Genomic DNA, 24,047 nt, shown 5'->3' with positions numbered 1-24,047 from the left:
AATTAAATCGGTGCTTTTTTAAAGCTTTTTTTTAATATGCCTACTGAAATGTTTTTCTAGATAGTTAACTACAAATTCAAATGTTTGCTTGCTTATGAGCTATTGCAAATGCTTTTCAAAAATAATCAACTAGACGTGGACTTTTTGCTGTATTATTCATTCTATTTTAGATTATTAAAAAACATATCGTACAGCATCACAAAAAAGCAGAAAAAAATACAGTTAAAACTTCATATAAGAGGGTTCACTGCAATTTCTTATTTAATATCAAAAAGAAGAGAGAGATAGCGGCTATTATTTGAATATTTAAAAATGTCTGATGAAATGTTTAGACTGTGAAAGGTAGATCTAATAAAAATAATAATTTTTAATCACCAGTCATCACTTATGAACATTTATTGGCCATTGTTTTTCATTCTTGTCTTATAATATATTACTCTAACATATACTAAAATGAATCCGATTTACCATTCTCCAGGACATACATTGTGCTTAAGCTCCAAATTAATGTTATGTGTGATTTCCGAGAGATTATTCCTACAGCCCATGAATGCAGCATACACTGAAACGACCTTTCGCCTAGTTTGGCGGATGGCAGTTCATCGGGTTTACCCTGACACTGCTGACTCCTGTGACCACGCCCACCAACGACCACGCACCCTGTTTCCTCCAACCGTCCAGCGAGCACACACTGTTCACGCGCTTTTTGCTCTCCCATTGGCTGAAGCTCTTCACACGCACGCTCGTGATTGGTGGAGTGTTGCCACCCGCCTTTGCGTGTTGTGAGTTTTGTTATTCTTTTTTTTTTCCCCTTCCCCCTCCTCCTTTTCACCCCCCACGTTTTACACACACAGCTGAGAGAAAAGGGAGCCAGTCAGAGAAAAGACGACCTCAACCCTATCGGAACAGGCAGCAGCTCTGGCAACCGCCGTCTCTTTGTTCTAAACTGGCTTCAGAAACAAAAACGCGATATCAAAATATTTTATTCCTCAGTGCCATCGCGAAAATTCAACGAAATGGACTCACTCGAGGTAAGGCAATTTTATTAAACTGTCACTTTAGCTTTACGCAACATTTTTGTTTGTTTTCACTTCAATTCTTTTAACGTCCACTTGTTTACTTTGACATTTCAGCACTTACATAAATGAAAAGCTTAATTCGACATTTTTAAAAAAGTATATTTATTATAATTTTTTGTCTAATTAACTTTGCAATAGTGCCACAAAAAACATATTTAACATGAACACTATTTTTAGCATTTTATTCAACCTTAAATAAAATAAGAAAAATAAAAAAATATCACGCAACGACACGCGCAACTCTGTCGCTGTCAATTTTTTTTTAGTCCGGGTGTATTTCTGTGGAGAATTACTAATATGCTTTGTTTACTGTGAAAAATATATAATAAAAGTTGGAACGTGACAAGCCTACTTCCTGATGCAAACCCGCTTTATGGGGATTTCACATGGCTCATCTCGGCAGCACGTCACTGTTTGGTCTATATTTGGTCATGGGAGGTGTCCTGGCTTCGGGCCAGAGGCAGTGCATGGGGTGGGGTGTAGTCACCAGCACCCTCTCCTTTTTGGCCCGGGAACTTCAGGTACAGGAAGAGTGACTGAGCAGATGATAACTGGAAATAGAATTTTTTTTTTTTTGTTCCATTCGGGTTCATAGAATAAAAAAATGTCTCCTTCTAAGCGCGATCGGAGAAAAGCTGAATAAACATAATGTGGAATAGGCGTGGAAAATAGCTTTGTGTGTTTGTACGTGTGTTGTCAGTGACCTGAACACAGAAATGTAATTTAATTTTCTCCACCCCCCCAGACTGAGAATATGGATGCCTGTGAGGTTAATGTAAAGAGAAGGAGGCATGACAGCGAGCACTCTGACTCTAGTGGATTGGGTTTCGACTGCTCTGGTCTGGAGTACACTGACCTGGAAGCAGCGGAGGCTCTGGTGTGCATGAGCTGTTGGAGCACAGATCTTTTCTTTAGCCGCAAAAAGCCAAAACCAAAGCCAAAGACCTGCAAACCAAGACCCCTAACCCCAGCTTCAGACTCCGGCGACTCCCTCCCACCATCAGAACTTCCAGACCCCCCAAAGGACTTTGTGTCCTTCTCCTCCCTGGTAAGACATATCATATAGCACCAACATATGGGCACCACCACTGCAGCATTTCTTCATCATAGTTTGAACTAAAAGGACTGAAAGGTTTGACCTTGTGATGCATAAGTGTTAATGATATGAGGTTGGGGCAGCTGACAATTGCTACAACAAGAAAAACCTTGTTACAGTTAGGTGTTTGACTGTCAGGCAGAGTTTCTTCTTGCAGAGGCAGGGTCATAAAAATCACTGTTTTATAGCTCATTATGATGGTTATTCTTATGTCTTATCTTCTTGCCACCTGTGATGCTTATCACTGCAAATGTAGGTTCTTATGCAACTAGAGACAGTAGATGCACTTTTTAACTCTCTGACTGTCTCTTTGCAGTGTATGACCCCGCCCCACAGTCCCAGCTTTGTTGAAACATCATCAGGCACCGCGTCGCAGTCAAGTTCTGGCTTGGTCGCATCCACACAGCAACTTGTCCTGGCAACCGTTGCTGAAAAGACCCCCTCTCTCCCCCTCACACAGCCCTGCAAAGCAATGGCGACAAGCGTGATCCGCCACACTGCGGATAGAACCCTCTGCCAGCACCACATTCCAGTGGCCCCCAATCCAGAGAAAGCTAGGGACATGGTAACAGCTACTACAATGGTCTCCCAGCAGCAGGAGCAGCAGTGCATCACAAACACAGAGCAGATAACCACACCTCCATCCCCTCCTGCTTCTCTCATACCTTCAAAAACAGAGCAGCCACCCAGTCCCCCCAAATCCTGTTTGGACAGTGTCCCCACCCTAACTCCTGTCAACAGCCAACCGCAAAATAGCCCACCCTCTCCCCCTGTTCCCACAACTGTGTCCCCTCCTCCAGTTGCAAGCCCTCAAATCATCTGCCAGATGTTCCCTGTCAGCAGCCAATCGGGTATAATCTCAGCCTTCATCCCCAGTGCGGTTCAGACATCCAATTCTGGCATTCGGGCTGCTGCCACACCCATCCTCCCCCAACCCACCTCAGCTAACAACCCCCCTGTCCAGCAGTCCCTGATTGTGGGCTCCTCAGTGCCCCAAGGCACAGTGATGCTGGTCCTCCCTCAGTCATCCGTCTCTCAGGGTACCCACTGCCCTCAGACTGTCATGACCCTGGGCAACACCAAGCTACTACCTCTGGCCCCAGCCCCTGTGTACTTGTCAACAGGACCCAGCAGCACCACAACAGCCACAAAGATGGATTTTTCCCGCAGGAGGAACTATGTCTGCAACTTCCCAGGCTGCAGGAAGACATACTTCAAGAGCTCACACCTCAAAGCTCATCTTCGAACACACACAGGTGGGGGGTTTACTGCCTTCAGAGTTGCTTGTGAGAATGTGGACTGAAAATGAGTGTTGCATCCTGTTTGTAAAACATTCCTTCTCCGACCTTGTTATTCTTGTCGGGAAAGAAAGTAGTGTACTTTATTGGTCCCCGTGGGGAAAATCCCTCTCTGCATTTAACCCATTCACTCAGTGAAGCAGTGGGCAGCCATTGGGCGCCCGGGGAGCAGTGTGTAGGGACGGTACCTTGCTCAGGGGTACCTCAGGGTAGCTGTTCAGGGGAATCGAACCCCCGACCTTCCGATCATGGGGCCACCACTCTACCTACTGAGCTATCCCTGCCCTTGCAGGGATAGCTCAGAGTGAGCTCATTGTTTTATTGTAAGCCAAGCTCAGTTATGTGTCAAGTTTTTATGACTACAATGTGACTCACTTGTTTTCTTCACTTGGTCCTCCCTTAGGTGAGAAGCCCTTCAGCTGCAGCTGGGACGGGTGTGATAAGAGGTTCGCCCGCTCAGACGAGCTCTCCCGTCACAGGCGTACGCACACTGGCGAGAAGAAGTTTGTGTGTCCCGTGTGTGACCGGCGGTTCATGCGCAGCGATCACCTGACCAAACACGCCCGCCGCCACATGACCACAAAGAAAATTCCCTCCTGGCAGGCTGACGTCAGGAGTTTGAACAAAATGGCCACAGGAAAAATCCCTCCCTCGACGTCTGGCATTGCAGCGCTAAGCATGCTGGTACCTGTTGGCTCAAACTAAACAATGAACAACCTGCCACCCGACCCACTCCCAAGATACCAGAGGGACACACAGGAAGCAGTCAAGCACATGGGACTGCTGTTCTTTTGAATCATGGGAATGAAAAAGAAATCATGCACTGGACTCTCTTCCTGCTCTACTGCTCATTTGTACACATATTTTCTCTAAAAGATTCTTTGTTTATATAATTGTGATTATATGTATGCACTCTTGCCAAAGCCTTTGTATGAAGTTTTGTCTTATACATTTCACCTTCTGCACCTCTCCTTTGTTTGTGTTGATATTCATGTACGTGTATGTGAATGTGTTGTTTGTTGTACTATGAAATGAATTTGTCACATTTTGGGGGGGATGGGTGAAAAGAAATGTACATATGAATAGTAATCATCAGTACCATAATTATACCTTGATTGTATCTCCCTGTCTACCTTTTCATATTATTTAATACATATTTGTAATAAAAAACAAGGGTAAATGAGTCGTGATTGTGAGTCTTGTGACCTTTCCCATATTCTAAAAATGAAAAAAATCATGTGTGGGATCAAGATGAAGTCAGCAATCTTTCCCAGTCATCTCACGCACAAATACACAAAAGTGGTGCCTGCCCACATCCTGTGTGTGTGTGTGTGTGTGTGTGTGTGTGTGTGTGTGTGTCATGCTGACTCCCACTACCGCCACCGCCCTCAACTGAAGCGCACTCATGTTCTTTCAAATGTGCTGACTGGCCTGTGGGTAGCTTCCTGCTGGTTGAATGATTTTTTTCTGGGTGTTATAAAAGCTCTTTTGGCAAATCCATCTGGGGACATCGCGTCCTGTTCATTAGCTCAGAGACAGAGCCAGATGAGTCAGAACAGACAGGCAAGTTGGTTGTTCTGTATTGGAGTTCATTAGAAGCATATTTGAGCACATTCAGATCTGTCACATGGGAGCAAGGAGGGCACGAGTTACAGCTCTTGCATAATACTCTACTAAGTTCATTATAATGTCCCTGGTGTATTTAGCATATGTGGACTGGTGTTTAGAATAAAGTCACATGCCTGACCTTTTTTCGTGCAAAGTTCTGAGAAACTGTTAGAACTTTATTTTTTTATGAATCATAAAGATGTACTGTCTCTTTGTGATGCCGCTTTCTCTCTCTCACACACGCAGTTTCATAAGCAGTGGTCCCATACCTAGTAACAGTTCACCCCTTCCAATCACACAGTGAGGAACAGGAACTGCTGGGGGTGCGACCAATCACCTCTCTCGCTCGCACACCCGCCCATTTGCCTTACTAACCGATATACTAACTGGCTGAGTTCCACCTGAACTGTGGTCTACGGAGACACCTGCTGGTGGGACTGTGTAATGTTATTGCTTGCAACGATGGAAAAAACACGCCCGGAATATAAAAACAAAAAACAAGAAAACAAGAAGAAAAAAAAGGATATTTCACAAATAGCGGCCTACCCATTATGTCATCATTAACATGATAACATAATGAGTAGAAATTAAAAAGTATACTGTATAGAGTTCAAGGGTAGCTAATTGATTATTTGTACTATGCATTTTATTCAAATTTATTTGCTTAAAGCTTTAATTAATAGAGTTTGTTTAATTCATAGGTTGTGATTAGGTGGCATGCTCTAATGACGAGATTTTAGGTATTACTGGGAGTTATTGTTGGGACCAATTGTATCTACTATACAATGTCTCCTTAATCACAGTTCCGAACAGATCATATTTTAAAAATGATCAAAATGTTAATTAAGATTTTTCTGAAATGACAGTAAAGACTAAACTATTAAAGGTCAGGAAAACATTTGTTTAAAAAACTGTAGCAGTGGCATGTTTGTGGAATTTTTCATTGTAGAAGAGAATAGGAAGACAAACCTTGACACACGTAAATGTTGTTTTGTAACCTAAAATAAAATTTTGCAATTTCGTTACGTTGTTACACATTTAAGGTCAGCAGTTTAGTGGAATTTTTTAATGTAACTTTGAAATGTTTTCTGCAATGCTCTAATACTAAAGTCCATCTGGTGTTTCTTTGATGAAGTCTCTTCCAGTGTGTTTTTAGGTAACACCCTGTGCCTATGAACCCTATTCAGAGTCACTCGCTTGCACACAATTTTGTTACAAACCTGGGTTTAAGAGATTTGGGAGTGAATTGGTAGTAATATCAGAAAACATATCTACCATCTCTGACTACCTTCTCTGTCTGATTTGGTGATGTGCAGTACGGGGACTCTACAGGGAGCGTGTGCTGTCTCCATCCATGTTCACCTTCTACACCTGAGCCTTCCAGTACAACTCCAAGTCGTGCCATGTACAGAAATACTCTTATACTTCCACATTGGTTGGATAGAGTGGTCTGGCAAGAATCATCAGCTTCTGAATGGAAATAACATCAGAGAGACGGTGCACATTTCAGCACAAGGACATCAGCACACTGGATGAGTACCAGGGTGTCTACATTGACAACAGGCTGAACTGAAAGAACAGCACAAAGGCTGTTATAAGAAGAGTAGTGTCCACATTGAGTTTCCTAAGGAAGCTGAGGTCCTTCAACATGTACACGTGAAGCAAAATGATGGGAAGGCAGTGCACTTTGCCATAGTTGGAACTTGTGGCATCAACAAACTGAATACACTGATTAAGACAGATATAGCGAGCCTTTGATACCGCATGCTGTCACATTGTGTAACACAGTAATAAAAAGATAATAAAATAATAATGATATTAATATTATTAGCACATTTCATCATGACTTCACCTGCTCTAACAAAATAATTTCCCAAATATGGGATTTAAAAGTGTCTCATATTCTCATTCATATTTCATTTTTTTGGTATTCATTCGTTAAATGACGACATTTATTATTGTTTATTATTGGATTTTAACCTTTAATCCGTAAAAAAAAAAAAAAGGGGGGGGGGGGGGGGGGGCTATCAGTCGGTATTTTTGGTTGCGCCGGCCTGTCGTTGCTATAGTTACATCAACACAACTGTTGCTTCCGCTACACTGTCGCTGGACCGTCTATTATTGGACCTAAAGAAGAAAAATATATCGCGTATCTTTCACATTAGTAAGACCAGGTGATAAATGTGTTTTGAATTTCACCTCTTTATTTTATCCAAAGATTAAAAGTCACGGAAATTTGAGGCCATTTTCTGTCCTCCGAGCTACGTTCAGCTTAGCGCTTCTGTTCTCCCAGTGTCAGCATGGAGCTCGGGGAGAAGCTCAAAGAGCTCAACTTGACAGCGTATGAAGTCGACAGGTTTACGAAAGCTTTCAAAGACGAGAAATTCCGGGAAATGCTCCGGGATTACACCCAAGAAATATCAGACCCCGAGAACAGGAAAATGTACGAAGAAGGGATCAAAATCCTGGAGCAGGAGCGAGGCAACACCGTCGAGTTTATCCACCCGGAACCGTTTAGGGCCATCAAAACCAGCGTGGACGGCAAGCAGAAATGTTTCATCAACATTTGCGCCAGTGATAAAGTTGGGAAGCCTTCATCTAAGTGGGTTGTGTCGGAGAATGGCCGCAGAGGTCAGTGTTGGTCCTTGCCTCACAGTCTGCACCCTGGGAGGCAGGACACAGATCCTAAAGGTAACAAAATGATGATTTATGATGTTGTTTTCCACCCTGACACTACCCGCATGGCAAGCAAAAACAAGAGCTTTCTGGAAATGGTGGACAGTATAGCTATCCAGGGAATCCAGGGCACTTTTAAAGTGACTCTGGACAAAAAGAACATGAGAGAAATGAAAACAAAATACAAAGGCACCCCACAGCCCTGTGTTATAAGAAAAGCCATACCTGGATTCAAAGCCAAGGAGTCTTCAGACCCTCCAGACCCCCTTGCCTTTCCATACCCAGATGAAGAAAGACCGAGCACACAATCAAAGCCCACAGAGGCACCAAGAACAACAAAAAACAGTACTGATTCTAAACCTCAAAGCTTACTGAAAACCAGAGAGCCAACCAAGCCGAACTATACAGTAAAGTATCGATCACTTATTGATCTCCAGGACTTTAGATGCTCTAGAGACTCAGCCCAAAGCCCCAGGCCCAAAGAGATTGTGGTGACTGTTGATTTGCCTCTTCTAAAATCTGTCAAAGACACAAGCCTTGAAGTAAAAGAGAAGCAACTGCTGCTGGAGACCAAGAAACCAGCCTACAGATTGGAACTACATTTAGCCTACCCCGTGGATGAAGACAAAGGAGAGGCCAAGTTCAACAAACAGAGAGGACAGCTCATCGTCACCCTGCCTGTTCTTCCTCATAATTTGCCTCCTGATTTATTTGAAGGGCCAGCAATGGCCAACAATAAGAGTGCAAGTTGTGATGAGAGCGAGGAGGACAAAAGTGAGGTTGAAGAAGAAGACAAACAGAAAAACAGGGAAGGGGAGAAGAGGGAGCAGGAGCTACAGAAAGGGGCTGAATTAAAGGAAGAAAGACAAACTGAAAATCCCATGCAGGAGAAAGGGGGGGAAAATAGTGAAAAAGAGGAAGACGGAGTTCAAGAGAAAGGAGAACAAATTAGGGAAGAGGCGATCGGTGCAGATGAGGCAAAATGGAAGAAGGGCCAGGAACATGTGGAGGAGGAAACAGTAACTGAAGGTCACGAAGGCAGAAAAGCGCAGGAGGAGGACAAATTAAAAGAGGAGAAGCAATGGGCAAAACAAGGTAATCAGAATGAAGATGAGAAGTCAAGTGAAGGTGGATGCGACAGAGCAGCAGAGGATGATGATACTCTGTGTGAAGCTTTTGCCCTGAAAAGAGGCCCAGTGGCTGATGATGAGGGCCTTGTGATTGAAAATCAGCACATTTTAATCTCCACTGAACAATCCCATGGTGCAATAAGAGAGGAAGATGTAAATCTGGCCTCTAGTTTGGAGGAGGCATCCAAAATGAAACCTTCAGATATCCAAGAGAAGACTGAAAAGAAAAAAGCAAATGTAGCAGGAAAGGCGCAGGTGAGATCAATTGTAAAATTCAGTTTGTTGGTACAAGTTTCTACAAACTACTGATTTTTCTCTCCTCTTCTTTCATCAATTTTGTGCCAGATGGAACAAGATGCAGCATTTCAGAACCAGACATCCAGTGACGAAGCCAGAAAAACAGCTATGGATGAGTGCGACACTTCTGAGAGGGTTGTGAAGTCCAAGGATACACATCCAACACGTAACGTGAAGACATCAAGCGGAGGAGAATCGGGCCAGCGGGTCACCTTCTGCTCTGAAGACGTCACTGTAGGCTCAGCAAAGCAGGAAATGGATGAAGATGACCTGCAGACGGAGCAAATCTCACCAGTCTTACAACGTAACAAGCCTCCACCTGTATTACTGAGGGAAATTGATAAGGATGGAAATGAGATAGTAATCAGTGATCATACATCATCAGCTGGGTTCACCTTCCTAAACACTCTAATGTACGAGCTGGACTGATGGTGCTGTGAAGGATGCAGAAACATTGCTCGTAATTTTTAAAAACCTGACGTTCCTTTTTTGCTGATTTCATGCAAACTTGTGACAAAAATGGGGAATAAATCATTTGGATCCAACAGAATAAAGTACTTAAGACATGACAATGAATACTTTTATTTAATCTTTCACATATGTAAAAATTGTGGGTCATTTGCACAGTAAAAAGCACCTCCCTTTGGTTGTTAGTCATTGACCCTGAGGCACTGTTTTCAGCAAATTTATCTAATCTTGTAATTCCCCTGTCTGATGGAAGTAGGTCAGTGGGTGAACCTGCAGTCTCTTTAAACACAAGGAAGGAAAAAAAAATACTGTTAAGAGACTTGCCAGCAGCACAAGGTTTTGTGCTGCCTGCTATCATAACGTACAGTAAGTGCCACTCTGTTTCAGATGGAGCAAGAGGTAACATATTCATGCTTGTCTCAGAGCCCATTTTGATAAACGGAAACTGCCTCAGAACATAAATGTAAGCATATAACAAACAGCTTGAAGCTCTTTTTAAAAACACAACAAACTTAATATTGTCTTTTCACACAAAGGCAGCATAAGGAAACTACGGCAAAGCCATTTACCACTGCAGCTTCCTCTTCACGTACTCTTAGACTGTATCCCACAATGCTACCTACTGCAGCGCACACATGCGCGTGCACAGAGGTTTCTAGGCGGCAATGTTTTTCGATCAAATAGGTCTCCGTCCTCATCTGGTTCCTCTCTGGAGGGAGTTGTCTAAGAATTCGGAGTAGCAGGAAAGCGAGCAGAAGTGCTGCTCCACCGGTGCGTCTGTGCCTCCCATGTCATCCACCAGCACAACTGTGTGAGAGACTTGGTGGAGGTTCATGCTCACTGCAGTCTTGATGTAGAAACTGATGCAGATGCAACCGCAGTCACAGGTCTTGGCTATTTTGAGGTCCCGACACAAGTGAGCAGGGATAAGGTGAGGTCCATATGGGATTCTGTAAAGTGACAGAAAGAATAAAGGATTAATGAGTTTTATACTTGCTAGAGAACCACAGTGAGGTCTAAACTGGATGCAGAGCAGCATGTAAATCTAACCTGAGATTGGCCACGGCTCTGGAGGCCAACTCCTGAAGTGGAAGTGGGAATGTAAGCTGCATTTTGTGGTCCAGAGGGTTGGGCTGGATGAATGGATTTCCGAACAAGTCCAGGTTCTCTAGACTCAGCTTGCGGAAGTCACCGGGCAGTACAGTCAGCTGGTTGTGTGCCGCGGACAGGAACCTCAGCTTCGAGAGTCGGCCGATGTGGAACGGCAAACACAGGAGTGCGTTATCGTCCAGTTTAAGGTTCACGAGTTCTCTGAGCTGGCAGAACTGAGCAGGGAGCGTCTGTAAGCGATTCTGGCTGAGGTCCAGGTGTTGGAGGGTCCGCTGGAGGGTGGACAGACAGAGTGCCTCGCTGAAGGCTTCCAGGTGGTTATTGTGAAGGATGAGTTCGGAAAGACAGCTGAGGTCACCGATGGTGGCAGGAAGTTTCTTGATATGGTTGTTACTGAGGTCTAGCTTGCGCAGAGCTGAAAAAAATCAAACAGAAACACCTCAGCTTAGAGAGCAGAGTCTACTCTGACACACAAATTTTCACTTTTTAGGAGTCTGGGGTCTTGAAATGGCTTTTTCCCCATGTGTGACTTGGAGCTACACCCAACTATTTATTATTGGATTTGCATAGACAAGGAGACATGGTACCTTTAACCAACTTGACTCACTTATTTTATTTATCAATTTACCTTTGAGTGAAAGCATTCGCATGTCCACGCGTGACAGTTTGCAGTACGACACCTGCAGCTGCTCCAGGGAGTGAGGGAAGTTGGAGGTGAGTGGGTAATCCTTCTTGGAGACGATAGCGAGCTTCTTCTTGGGCTGCTCTACGTCTCTGGCGCGAACAGGAGTCAGTGTGGACAGAGGAAGGCTGCTCGTGTCACTCCCTCTGTCTGCCAGACGAGCCGCCGAGAGAAAGTTCTTCAAGCTGTTGGAGTCGGCCTAGAGATAGATAAATACAGTTACTCTGGATCAGTGGATTAACAGGAAACAGCAGTTTCACGGCTCCTCAAAGGTCGCTGTGGTGCATGACTAGATTCACTGAAATATCTAACCCAGATTCCCTGACCTAGAATGCTCTGACATACTTCTTTTGAATGAACAGGATGGACTATATGCAGCTGGGAGTGAGAGATTGTTGGTTGGATAGAAAATAGAGGAGTTGGAGACAGGTTTGTGCACCTGTACAGTGCACTGACAGGTAATTTAATCCATTTACTGTAGGAGAAGTAGAATGTTTACAAAACTGTGGCCAAGCAGGTTAACCGAGGTTTGGTTTACACATTTCTCCATGTTTACCTGCTCAATTTAAAAGCCTGTGAGAAGCTGTGTGCTTTCTAAGAGTGTGACGCGTTAAACACCTCGGAGGGCTGTGCAACATAAGAAAAACAAACAATAAGTCATCTAAGCTCTCTGCTATGGCATGAACTGGGGTTGAAACTGACGTGTGTATGTGTGTGTGTGTGTGTGTGTGTGTCTGTGGTTGACAAATGAGTCAGAGAACATAAAGTTCTTTTTCCAGGACAGACAAAGAGAACAACCATTCCAAGGGCCAGCACTACAATGCAAAATTAGACTCTTAGCAAGGTACTTAGTGAGCGGGGAGGGGGCTTTAATACAGTGACATGATCCTATGACAGGGAAGTAAGCTAAGCCTACTTGCTGGCTTGAATTCTGTGTTTATATTCATTCTTCAGTGTTCTCAGAAATCTGAACACCAACTAAAAGAATAAGGCTAAGACTATTCCAGGCACATCCAACAACAGCCTGTTAATCAAACAAAGTGTCTTCTGTCCTCTGAGTTTTCCTATTACACAGACTCAAACAAGACTGCTTAGGCGGCTGAAGCAGGTTTTGTGTATTTTTCTAATATTACAGTTTAAACATCCTCATAAAATACATCACTCTGGTGTGAGAAATGTAAAAACAATGTAAAAATTACATGTTACAGTCAAACTTTTATTAACTAGCTGACTAAAAGCTCAATAAACAACCATGTAACAGTGGAATTGGACAGTTAGTTAATGCAAAACAATTTGTTTCACTCTTGTAATGTACATACATCTTCTAATTTAATTCAGGGTCTTCAGTTGTATACTCCTTACTAAGACTGCAGTCACGGTGTGCTCTATGTCATACCTTGCTCAAGCAAATGTCAACAGCAGGTTCCTTTAATCTCACAGTGGCCTTGCCTTCCTCCACAAACCAAGTGAAGAACTTCTCTATGTTGCCTTTTAGCTAGAAGAGAAATAAATGGTCAAATTTCAGCGGTGGGAAAAAACATTACACAACTTCAGGGCGGTGGTGCATCAAGCAAGTTAAGACTGGAATACTGAATTTCAACATTCAACAGCTAGGTGACAACAGCTGCAAACGTTTACATCAGAGGCTGACAAAATGAAAACAATATGACGAGGGTTTCCAGTTTAGGTCACTATTGGAAAAATAATGAATATTTTAAAAGGCAGATCTGATTAACTCCAGCAGTACTTTCCAGTGAGATTTTCCTGATGTTTGTTCTTTAGGTAAATTTGGGATTTTTTTTTCTTTTTCTTAAATATCATTTAGTGTGTGTGCACAGGAACTAGTGAATTTCTATTTGAAAAATGATCCAATCTTTAACTCACTATGAAAACTGGTCATAGATCAATAAACTAAATGATTAATATATTAGCTGCTGGAGCTTGAAAATGAAAAGAAAAGGTCTGTGTGTTCTCACTGACCAATAAACAGCACAGGCAGTGGTTTTCTGGTATTAAAACTGTCTTAAATGACTTGTTAGGGTGTAATCTGTCAAACACATCTAAAACATATCTCTCATTAATGATATAAATACACTTTGAGTCAAAAAATTATGTCATATGTTTTTGGCAAAGTGGCTTTTCTATATCTTTCATTTATCCAGGTAAAAAGTGTCACTGACATTAAAAATGCCTTTTACCAAAACAGGTCTAAACAAGAGGAGAGCAGAAATTGTAACAAATATAACATACTAGTTCTATAAAGATATCGTAGGTGGCCACTATAATACAGAACAGAGTCATAAAGAGAGCAGCAAAACAGGTAATTTCTCTATTTTATATATACCCCCTTACTAAATCCAGTTGACTATAGTCTACTCATCAACTTAAGGAAAGATATTAGATTTTAAAAACACATAAACATCAGCGATCACTTTTTGGCACAACACCGTAACATTTCAAGTATATTTTACTTTATTAAATATTCTAAACAATGCTGAGTCGCCGGATCAACTGATAGTTTTCACGATTTAGTAAGTTATTAACTTTTTAGAGCCGTGCCGTTGGGTTTCATTATATATTTATTTACTTTTTCCCCCTGAGTGTCTGAAAAGCAAGGCATGATGGGATAGCGTCACTTCACTTCTCATGCCATCCATGACATAACAAACAGACGCCAGAAGAACTAAATTACACGTTTCTGGTCTTAAAATGTACTTTGAAAAATTGAGTAAATTAAATAAAATAATTAGCTTTAATCATCTTGTAATTTGCTTACTTTAGGGACCAAATAAAAACAGACGCACCACACCCAGAGATAAACATTAGCTCCAGACTGAACAGATAGTACTTGCTGTACAATAGCTTTTAAAGTAAGGAGTAAAATACCTTGTACTTTGATCCGGCTCTGTCTTTGGCTGTGCAGATCATCAAGTAGATGTTGCTGCGCTGAGTCGTCTTGTCCAAATGCTTTCCAATAGAGAGCACTGCTCTCGTCCCTTTGCCTCGACTTTTCATCCCAAACGTCGGCAGCATCCGATTCACCACCTCGACATCACACTGGAGCTTCATCGCAATCTCTTAAGTAACAGACTTAAGTCCGGCCTAACGCCGCGTCACAGTGAGCAAATGCTTGAAAAGCATACCAGGTGGAAAACTTCCGTGAGAAAGTTAGGCTAGCTCGAAGCGTTTGTGGTTAGGCTGGCGACACATCCGTGCTCGTTATGGATGTCAACAACAGACCAGCCTTTTTCACAGAGCCGCAGCTGCATTTAAACCGCTGACGAAAAAATGAGCCGGCATCTACCGCGGGGATAGTCACTTGGGTTTTCCTCGCATTAATTTGACTAAGCTACAGAGCTCATTGAACGTTCTCGGCTGTCAGTTGGTTTGTTAGCTGCCGTTAGCACAAACCTCGCGTGTATAGGGAAGTGACGTCAGGGAGGCGCGAGACCAAGCCCGCGATAAACATATACACATACCGACCACTTCATTAGGTACTCCAGTTTGACTTAAGAAGTGCTTTAATTCTTATTTTTTTAGTGTTTTGTACAACAAATTCCTACCCTATGATCAGAATATAAAAGTAAAAATTAAGGCCATCCAAAGTTTTTTCTAATCTTCCAATATGAGTTATTATACTTTTATATTATCTTACTAGTTTTTATTTTGTTTTGACTTTTTGTTTGGGAGTTTGTAGTTTTTATTGTTTGAAAATGTTTAGTTTTACTTGGGTTTTACAAATATTTTATACTTTGATATGAATACTTATTATTTTTACAGATTTGGTATTAATGCCCATATTTATTTATTGTATTACTCCGGCCAAAGTATAACGCAAAATTCCTATAATTTCTAGCGCCTGACTGGTACAGGATCTTTAAGACTAGCTGATATTTTCGGGATTTTAAAAAGCGATCCGCCAGTGTTTAGACACACTAAACATAAACAGATTACTCATGAGTCCTCAATAAGATAATATAAAAATGAATTTAAAAATGGTTTTATTGTCACAACAAATCACTGGTTACTTCAGCTTATGTGTTCCTTCCTCCAGTTGTGTGAGTGGCCACTAGTGGACAAACTATGCAACATCAATACTAATAACATATTTATTTGGCCCTTATAAATACTGATACAGATATATCGGCAAATAACTAATATCAGCCTCTCAGATGATAATAATTTTAACAAAGATCTCTCTATAACACATATAGGTTATTTTATATAGCCTACTAATGACTTTTTGCAAATTATGTAAATGCCTGACATAAAATAAAATGAAATAAAATATTAAGTGGCCTTGTGTTTTTCAAACTACAATTTGTAGTGTGCAAATTTAGAATGGTTTTACATTAAAATTGTAAATTTGTTTATAAACATTAATCTGGTTAATATTAATTGAATAATATTGATGTGTAACAATCTTCAAAATAGAAAATCTCCTCTGAAAATAAGTGGAAAACGGAGTATTACCAACGGTGCTTTGTAGTAGGCAGATGAAAGAAAAAAATTGTTCATTCGATAATAAGAATGTCACTATTTAAACATTTTCTTTTTTTTTTGGGGGGGGGGGGGGGGGAATCCACCAATTGTTACAATAAGTTGCATGAGTTGAATGAGATAAAAGGATTGATAACTTCCAGTTTAAAAGGATCAAATCTTTCTCCTCAGTTAAAGATCTTAGTCTTAGAACCCCAAATTTTACTAGAAATTCTTCTAGAAAAACATTTTGAAGTCTCTAACAATGCGCAGTTACTTACTATGCTAATAAGACTGGGTGAATTTAAAGTAGAGTGAATCAAAAACTTAGCTTGCTATTCAGAAAATGAACTCTCCAGTCTAAAAGGCATGCTGAATTTATTTTTGTATCAATATATGCTTCATTTGTACCACTCGTCCCTCTGGTGTTATTTGAAGTGAAGTCCCAACTCTATCTTTAGAGTTTGTGCCCTTGCAGTTAAGGACAGGAGACGTAACAGTGAGCTGTGAGTCTGAGAGTGTGTGACATTGTCGCTTTGGATCAATGTGATCAGAGAAAAAAAAAAAAACTTAACTCAGATCTTGTTTCCTTGTTTTGTCTCCTTTCTTTCTCATCTTGTGCTTTGAGGGCCCCACAGACACACATGTTATAATATTTGTTACAGTTTATTAAAAAGTCATTTTATTAGTGATAACATTCATTGGGATTTTAGACATTTTGACACCTTTATTGTTTTCACTTAGACATTCACATCACGGTCTTCAGTTCACATGTTCCACATTGTTTTTTTCTAGGTCTCAATAAAAAATAACATTAAAAAAAGTCTTTGGCTTCAACCTGGCGTGTCTTAATTTTTCAAATGGTCTGCAACAACATGCAACTTTTTAAATTTTACCTCTTTTTCTTACATGTGCCTCTGAATGGATCAACGCTCTGTAACCATAAAGGTACCTCACCCACCCACACACACACACACACACACACACACACACACACACACACACACACACACACACACACACACACACACACACAATGAAAATATTTCTGCAAATGACAGATGATGAAATTAGCAGGATGCGCAGATCATGCAGCAAAGACATGAAAATTCCAAGATAAGACTCCCTGGTGTAGCAACAGGATGTGGATGAAGTTCAGTGCTATCGCTATCTGTAACTTTTTTCAAAATAAATAAATTAACACTCTTGGTTTCCTTTTGTTTTAATTTCTTTTTACTGTGAAACTTGCTAAAAGTGCATATTTGATCCACATAGCAATGAACCCCACCATACCCTCCATCATATCTGATATTAACCACTGTCTCACAAGGCCGTCTCCACACAGGATGACCCCCTCCGTACATAGTAGCGCCTCACTTCCCTCCCGCCTTCGCTGCCCTCGGACCGGTGCACAATGAGAACAGGAAAGAAGTGTGCGTCTCTGTACGTTGGTGGACTGTTGCTGAGCGCCAGCTGGCTGGAGTCCGACCGGCAGCACTGCTCGTCCGCGCAGCAGGGCTCCGTCAGATTGCTGCTGCGACTCCCTCGATGGGAGCCGTACATGCGGCAGAGGGAAAAGCGAGAAGTGTCCAAGGAGAGGTGCGAGTGGAACAGCGCTCCGCGGCAGGACAGGATGGAGGAGCAGCTGGAGCTGGTGATCGTCCTCCTCCTGCCTCCTCCAGCTCCTTGTCCGCTCAGCTCGCTGCACTGCTCGCAGTCGTCCTGGCTTTGGAGCGCTCCGTAGCTCTCAGCAGTCTGGCTGCTGTCCAGTAGAAGGCAGTTAGAGGAAGACGTGTCTTGTAATGAATTAGAAGCCCCTGTCCTCATGTTTAACAGCATCGCCTCAGAGTAGCTGGGAATCACCTGGCGATTGCAGCGTATGTGCCACTCCATCTCAGTGCTGTCCAGCGTGTCAACTCTGGGAATAACGCAACCAATATTTCTCCCCACAGGCCTGTCTTCATCTAGAGGGGAGGGGCTGCTGTGGGTGTACTCCAACCCAAACAGTTTCTCGATGCGGTAGTGCACGTAAGCAGTGCGGTACTCCGTGAGCACTCTTAGAGGCCAGGAAAGCATGAGCAGAGCTGCCAGCCAGAAGGCAACCTGGGAAGTGTACCAAGGCATGCTGTCTGGGTCTACATAGGCTAAGAGGTTTTCTCTGAAGTCCACATTCTTCAGCTGCATCCCCTCCCGAGCCTCCATGTAATCATCCAAACCTTCGATTTCAGAGAAGAACCTGGCTCTCTGGCTGAGGTAATCATTTTCTGGGCCCGCCTCGGTGAAGCTGAAACACTTGGTGAAGCGCAGGCGAATGGCTGGATGCCTCTCCAGGCCTCTAAGGTCACGTGATACATCCTTCATGCCACAGTGGCTGTAGTCAAACTCGCCCTCGGCCACGTGAGTGTTGACTCGCTCGTGGTACACCTGCGTGGTGGTGTACGCATCCCCGTTACGATACCGGGTCACCTGTCGTGTCCGCCGGACAAAATGGTAACTGATGGCTTTCCACCATATGCAAGGCTGGGCCCGCTGCATCCGAAGCACCCGCTCGTACACGCTGTCCACGTCTGCCTTGCACTGCAGCTCGCTCCTGGCCCTGCAGTGCCAGCACTCCACAATATACAGCACGTAGAGCATGAGCAGGAAGGCCAGGGGGATGTAGATGAGGCCGTCCGAGCAGGGGCTGTCGTGGTAGATCATAGCGTGTCCTCCGATGCCCACCCCAGAGGCGCCCCGCAGGGAGGAGGTAAAGGAGGATGTTAAAGAGGAGGTGAGGGCAGAGTTGAAGCTTATCTTGGTGACCCGGGTCAGCTTACACCAGGCCACTGCACCCAGGCAGCTGTACATGAGCAGGGAGAGCACCAGGCAGCGCCAGTGGGACTCCCGACAGACACAAGCACCCAGGGACTGCTTGACTGGACGCTGCTGCAGAGAGAAAGAGAGAGCGAGGGAAAGGGATGGAAAAGAAATGAAGGGGAGAGTAATGAAAAAACACACTTAAAGCAATGAACCCGCTAAACATGGCAGCGATTTTAAGGCTCGCAGCAGAAATGCAAATGAAAGTGGTTAAGCTATAAATCAAAGCGCTTTTTCCCTACCTAAGCACAGAGAAAATCACACTGAAGGAAGAACACTGGGATTCAGCAGGGACTGTAATGTAAGTAAAACATGTACAAGTGAGTTAACCGGATCATATGCAATACCATATCAAAAACAAGAGCAATTATGAGAGCAATTAAGCAGATCAAGGGAACTTTTTTCTTGATCCTACACCGGTTACTGTGGAGGACCACCTTCTGTAGATTGTTCCTGGATAATAGCGGCTGCTTATTAAAGAGTCTTATTTTCTAATTCTCTTCTGAGTCTGGAGACAAACGTTTGTGCCTGCGGGCGCACAGAGACAGCCGCTTAACAGCAGCATACAGAGAACAATGGTGTACATGACTATGATAGAATCTGATAAAAATGTAAATAACAACGGCAGACAGCATCTGATCTTTTTAGGTAAGGTCAGGTGTATTCGTAAAAATCAGATCACCATAATAAAGGTAAAAAATAAAGTGGCAGAAATCAAGTATTGCATGATGTTGAGAGAGAAACAAGATTTATTCCTGAAAGAAAGACTCTTAATGGAAGTGTCGGCATGGATACAAGCTTTTTTCATGCTATTTTGCAAAACAAAGTTCCACCAGTTATCAATAATGGAAGCAGTTTGTTTGTTCCATCTCCAAACAACACATTTTAGTTGCATTAACAGCTAAATTACAGCTAAAGTAAATAGAGGTCGACTGTAACTGAACACAGTGGGTTCACAGTGGCTCATAGCTCTGTCTCCTCACACAAAGAAGGTCCTGGCTTCACATGCACCAGCTGGGTGAGGCTGCATGGAGCTGTATGTTCTCCGTGTACTCTGACTTCCTCCAGAAACCTGCATGTTAGGTTAATGGGTGATTCTAAACTTGCCGTAGGTGTCTGCTTGTCCAGGTTGCAGCCCTCATTTTGCCCCATAACAGCTGAGACAGACTCCATCCTCCGCAACCTCTGAATAGGATAAGCAGTTAAGAAAATTTATAGATGGACCACAGTTAATTTCAGTTATGAAGCACCAGTACTTCTCTTGAACATGTCCATTTTATTCTACTTGCAGTTGGCCTATACTGTTCTTAGTAAAGAATAAAATATATCTCAAAGCTTTTAGCTACCCAAAGAAATAGTAGGGTAAAAGTATCTTTTTTTCCACTTTTTTTTCACTCTCCCTTGAGTACATGTCCTGAAAGCTTCTCTTGTTACCACTTTGTCACAAACCCATCCATCACTCTGCGGAGCACTGGGAGGTTTGGAGCGGAGCGCCCAAACAGAAACATAAAGTGCTCCCATTTGCAAAACTGAGCAGCGGTCAAACAGTCCTATTCAGCAAACACACTGGCTGAATGCTATTTCATCAGTAACACTAACAGTCAAAACTTCCAGAGTGCATAAAGAGAACCTTAGCTCAGACTATTTACTGAAATTAAATTGACTGCATTTTGTCAAGCAATTATCTGAGATTCCTGATTTCAAATGCTTAAATTTGTTTTTGTCTCGTGGTGATATTCCTCCACATTGACTACCTCTGGTGTTTTATGGAGTGAAAGGATTTATCCTGACAGCCAGCCATTCATTACTGCACTGCCACAGGGGTGGAGATGCCTTACACTGTCGGTTCCACCTGAGTTATTTGTGGAGCAAATGAGGGATTCGGTTCTTGTGAACCAGAGAGGGCGGACTTTGAAGCGGCCCAAGCCTTGTGACTGCAGACATCATAGGTGCGACATCTGAAAAAGGTTACCCTTTAATAAAAAAGAAAAGCTGACTCATATATGCTAGATCCTTGGTCATGGAGACAGTTTACAGGAAGCTGAACTCAGGAAATGTAAGGGAAAAATAGGCACAAGTTGTTTGCAACCACAGAAATGTGGTCAGAGTCATCCCCCTGCAGACAGAAGCACAGTAATTACGCGATGACAGTAAACACCAAGGGCGTGGAGGAACTAATGCAGACACATGCATGTAAACTTGTGTTGTGCAAGACTATAATCTGTGCTTTTGTCGTTACAGTACTTTTCCACATCACTCGAGTGTGCTGCCACTATGTCAAATTAACTATTGTGACATTTCAAGAAGCAATGATGCTGTTTGGCTGCAGGTGAAAGTGATGGCACAGAGATGACTGCACGGGGCACCAAAAAGGCAGTAATGAAACAAAACCGCATGTTTTGTGTGGCTTTTCCTCCTACATTTGAACAATGAACATATGGCTCTTTATTACCTACTACTTACTTTTCTGGAAGTTATCAGAGAAGAAAAAATAATGACTACATCTGTCTGCTCTTACCTCCTCCGGGACATCACTCTCAGCCGGTGAGTCCTCCTCCTCCTCTTCTCCATCAACATCATTGAGACCGCTGGCCGCCGCGTCCTCCGCAGAGTCCTGATCGGATGAGAGCATGCTGCACTTTTTCGCATGTCCGAGAGAAACTGGAAGCTCACTCCTTTTTATTCACTTGCTTCGCTCCTAATAGCGCTCCGTTCGCTCCCCCCTTTGGTGGCCCCCTCAGCCCCGAGGCGTCTGGGCCGGAGCCAGCAGGCTGCTGCTGCTGATGTTGCTGCTGTGCGGAGCGGGAGTCCCGCGCTGCTCCCGGAGGAGGGGGGCGGGGTTCAGGGAGTTCACCGCAGCAGAGACAGCAGAGGTTAACCATGATGCAGTCAGTGTACTAAGTCAGTAGCTGAAGTTACCTGAGAAAGACCATAAAAAAGGGGCATCGCTGCATTTGTTAACGCAGGCACTAAGTGGATCCGAAACGCTGGTATGAAATGTTTTACGACGACAAAGAAGACCGCACTCACTTCCGGTTAGGATCAAACGGCGTCCTTCACAATAAAAATGCATTCTTTTTTTTTTTTTTAAATTGATTTAGAATAGATTTGTCAAAATATATACGTTAAATTGTTATTATTTAATCATTATATTTGAGGACAAAAGAATCTTCTAGAAATTATGAAATTTAAGTCAGTCAAGTTATTGACATTAAAGTCTGACATTTGCATGTCCACTAATATATGTCATATCATTTTTCAGTGATATTTATATTGGTAAGCAGTGTTGGGCAAGTTACTTTGAAAAAGTAATTAATTATAGTTACTAATTATTTCTTCAAAAAAGTAACTGAGTTGGTAACTGAGTTACAATATTCTAAAAGTAATGAATTACTTATAAAGTAACTATTGCGTTACTTTAAAAAAAAAATTAACCCTCTGGGGTCCAGGGTATAATTGGTCATTTTTCATTACATTTGATGTTTCCTCTACATTTCACCGTTAAAAACTATTTACTTTGCCTTGTTTGGTATCATTGTTTTCAGCACAACCTCACGTGTTTGAATTTACAGTTATGTTTTCATTTTGACATACTGTATTAATAAAATTGATCCAAAATCAGACAAAAAACATAAATCCCAAGTAGAAAAGTTTTTTGTAACAACCACAAACATGTTTATTTAATCATATTTCATAACTTTAATATAAATTGCCAATTTTAAAATCATATGCACAAGTTTCGCAGACAAAGTTATTTGCAGCCATTTACCTTTTACCCTTTTTTAAATAACCATTTCAAACTATTTACAGAACAATCAGCTGTTCTGCATTCAATAAGATGCCACACAAATTATTTGTGCCACTCCGAAAAAATAATTTCTGTCCACTATAAAGGAGAACATCACAGCCTGATACCTGCAGACAGCAGTCACCTCATTGTTATGACACACACACACAACACTACGCACTAACTAACTACACGAGACAACACATTAACTACACACTCCAAACATGTTAAGCGTCACAAACCTCTCACATCTCAAAACTCGCTCTCTTTCTCTTTTTCTGCTCTCTCTCTCTCTCATCACTCCTAAAACTTCCCCCTCTTCCTAAACAACCAAATGTCAGGTTGCCCTATCAGTTTTTGATTGGTGGACATTGTGAATTTTTCCACCAACACCAAAGGGGTGGGTTTTTGTTTTCTTTTTTTGGTCATAAGCAGAGTGCTTGCTAGCGCTGTCCTTAGACAGTAAACTTGACAAAACTATTGAGGAAAAAACGCCATGTATATATTGTTTATCATGACTCTGGTTTTACGTGGCCTATCAACACAATTTAAAAATTCAAAATTTAAAAATATCACCTTGTTGCTTTGTCATCTTGAAGTGGTCATGTGATTGGCTTACCGACTACGACTACTTTATTCTTCCTCAGTTAAACAGCAGCACTCATGCGATTCTTTTGCCCCCTTAGCTCCAGGTGTTGTGCAAAAAAGTGATCGTTGGGCAGAAAGTGATTGCCACCCGCAGGAGCACGCGCAGCTACTTAAAGCTGTAGCGTCCAGATTACTTACAGCTACTTCCGTGCAACTGATATAAGGTGCAGTAACCTAAACACAGCTTCAACCGTCTGTTTGTTGAAAAATAGTAACGTGACCGCTCCGCATTTTCTTGTTAGTAACGGTGTTGTAACGATAGGAATAGTAATTAGTTAGATTACTCGTTACTGAAAAAAGTAATGCCGTTAGTAACGCTGTTAGTTGTAACGCCTTTATTCCCATCACTGTTGTTAAGTCACTTAGAGTGTCCATATTTTTTACTGATGTATCTGGCTTCACCTTTCTCTCATTAAGAAGCTAGATGATAATTGATTACATATAAGTGTCTTGATTTTTAGTTTATTTATGCATGACCTCTTATTTCAGTGTTTCTACGTCCCAGTTTAAAAAGAGAGAAAGTATTCAATAAATAGCAATACTTTTTTTTTTCTTTTTTTTTTTCTTTTATATTGGAAGTGAAGTTCGACTTAATTTGTTTCGCACGACCTCTATAGGTGAAAGTTATCAGGCTGTATTTTGGTTTTTAAGGCAGACCCATTTGTTCGGGAGAATTTGGATTTTCTTTCTTTCTTTCTTTCTTTCTTTCTTTCTTTCTTTCTTTCTTTCTTTCTTTCTTTCTTTCTTTCTTTCTTTCTTTCTTTCTTTCTTTCTTTCTTTCTTTCTTTCAGTCCACACTCCACACCAGTTGGTGGCGGTAATGCACCATTTTG

General features: G+C 42.2%; 4 protein-coding genes across 6 annotated transcripts; 2 read left to right on the top strand and 2 right to left on the bottom strand.

Moving 5' to 3' along the window:
* The first annotated feature begins 847 nt into the window (after nucleotides 1-847).
* Nucleotides 848-4,656, top strand: LOC146647009 (Krueppel-like factor 11). Its single transcript, XM_085392024.1, has 4 exons — nucleotides 848-1,031; nucleotides 1,825-2,127; nucleotides 2,492-3,431; nucleotides 3,877-4,656. The coding sequence occupies exons 1-4, from the start codon at nucleotides 1,017-1,019 to the stop codon at nucleotides 4,176-4,178; spliced, it is 1,560 nt and encodes a 519-aa protein (XP_085248150.1). The 5' UTR covers nucleotides 848-1,016; the 3' UTR covers nucleotides 4,179-4,656.
* A 2,508-nt stretch (nucleotides 4,657-7,164) lies between these two features.
* dnaaf2 (dynein axonemal assembly factor 2) lies at nucleotides 7,165-9,747 on the top strand. The gene is made up of 2 exons (XM_085391922.1): nucleotides 7,165-9,142; nucleotides 9,233-9,747. Exons 1-2 carry the CDS (start codon nucleotides 7,382-7,384, stop codon nucleotides 9,611-9,613), a joined length of 2,142 nt encoding a protein of 713 aa, XP_085248048.1. The 5' UTR covers nucleotides 7,165-7,381; the 3' UTR covers nucleotides 9,614-9,747.
* On the bottom strand, nucleotides 9,740-14,872 carry lrr1 (leucine rich repeat protein 1). Its single transcript, XM_085391923.1, has 5 exons — nucleotides 14,331-14,872; nucleotides 12,841-12,939; nucleotides 11,391-11,643; nucleotides 10,703-11,177; nucleotides 9,740-10,602 (listed from the first exon to the last, which is right to left on the bottom strand). Exons 1-5 carry the CDS (start codon nucleotides 14,511-14,513, stop codon nucleotides 10,347-10,349), a joined length of 1,266 nt encoding a protein of 421 aa, XP_085248049.1. The 5' UTR covers nucleotides 14,514-14,872; the 3' UTR covers nucleotides 9,740-10,346.
* Nucleotides 14,873-16,618: 1,746 nt separating this feature from the next.
* On the bottom strand, nucleotides 16,619-23,912 carry LOC146647006 (transmembrane protein 151B). 3 transcript variants are annotated; one of them, XM_085391907.1, is made up of 4 exons: nucleotides 21,298-23,912; nucleotides 19,887-19,964; nucleotides 19,022-19,073; nucleotides 16,619-18,848 (listed from the first exon to the last, which is right to left on the bottom strand). In XM_085391907.1, exon 4 carries the CDS (start codon nucleotides 18,768-18,770, stop codon nucleotides 17,247-17,249), a length of 1,524 nt encoding a protein of 507 aa, XP_085248033.1. In that variant the 5' UTR covers nucleotides 18,771-18,848; nucleotides 19,022-19,073; nucleotides 19,887-19,964; nucleotides 21,298-23,912; the 3' UTR covers nucleotides 16,619-17,246. The 3 variants fall into 3 exon arrangements, with proteins under 3 accessions (XP_085248033.1, XP_085248034.1, XP_085248031.1); XM_085391908.1 differs by lacking the exon at nucleotides 19,887-19,964; XM_085391905.1 differs by lacking the exons at nucleotides 19,022-19,073; nucleotides 19,887-19,964.
* Nucleotides 23,913-24,047: the final 135 nt, after the last annotated feature.

The sequence above is a fragment of the Rhamphochromis longiceps genome, linkage group LG19 (genome assembly GCF_057381845.1).
Source record: "Rhamphochromis longiceps isolate RC_006_pf linkage group LG19, R_longiceps_female_GT1.1, whole genome shotgun sequence".
NCBI lineage: Eukaryota > Metazoa > Chordata > Actinopteri > Cichliformes > Cichlidae > Rhamphochromis > Rhamphochromis longiceps.
This window is presented reverse-complemented; position numbering and strand designations above follow the sequence as displayed.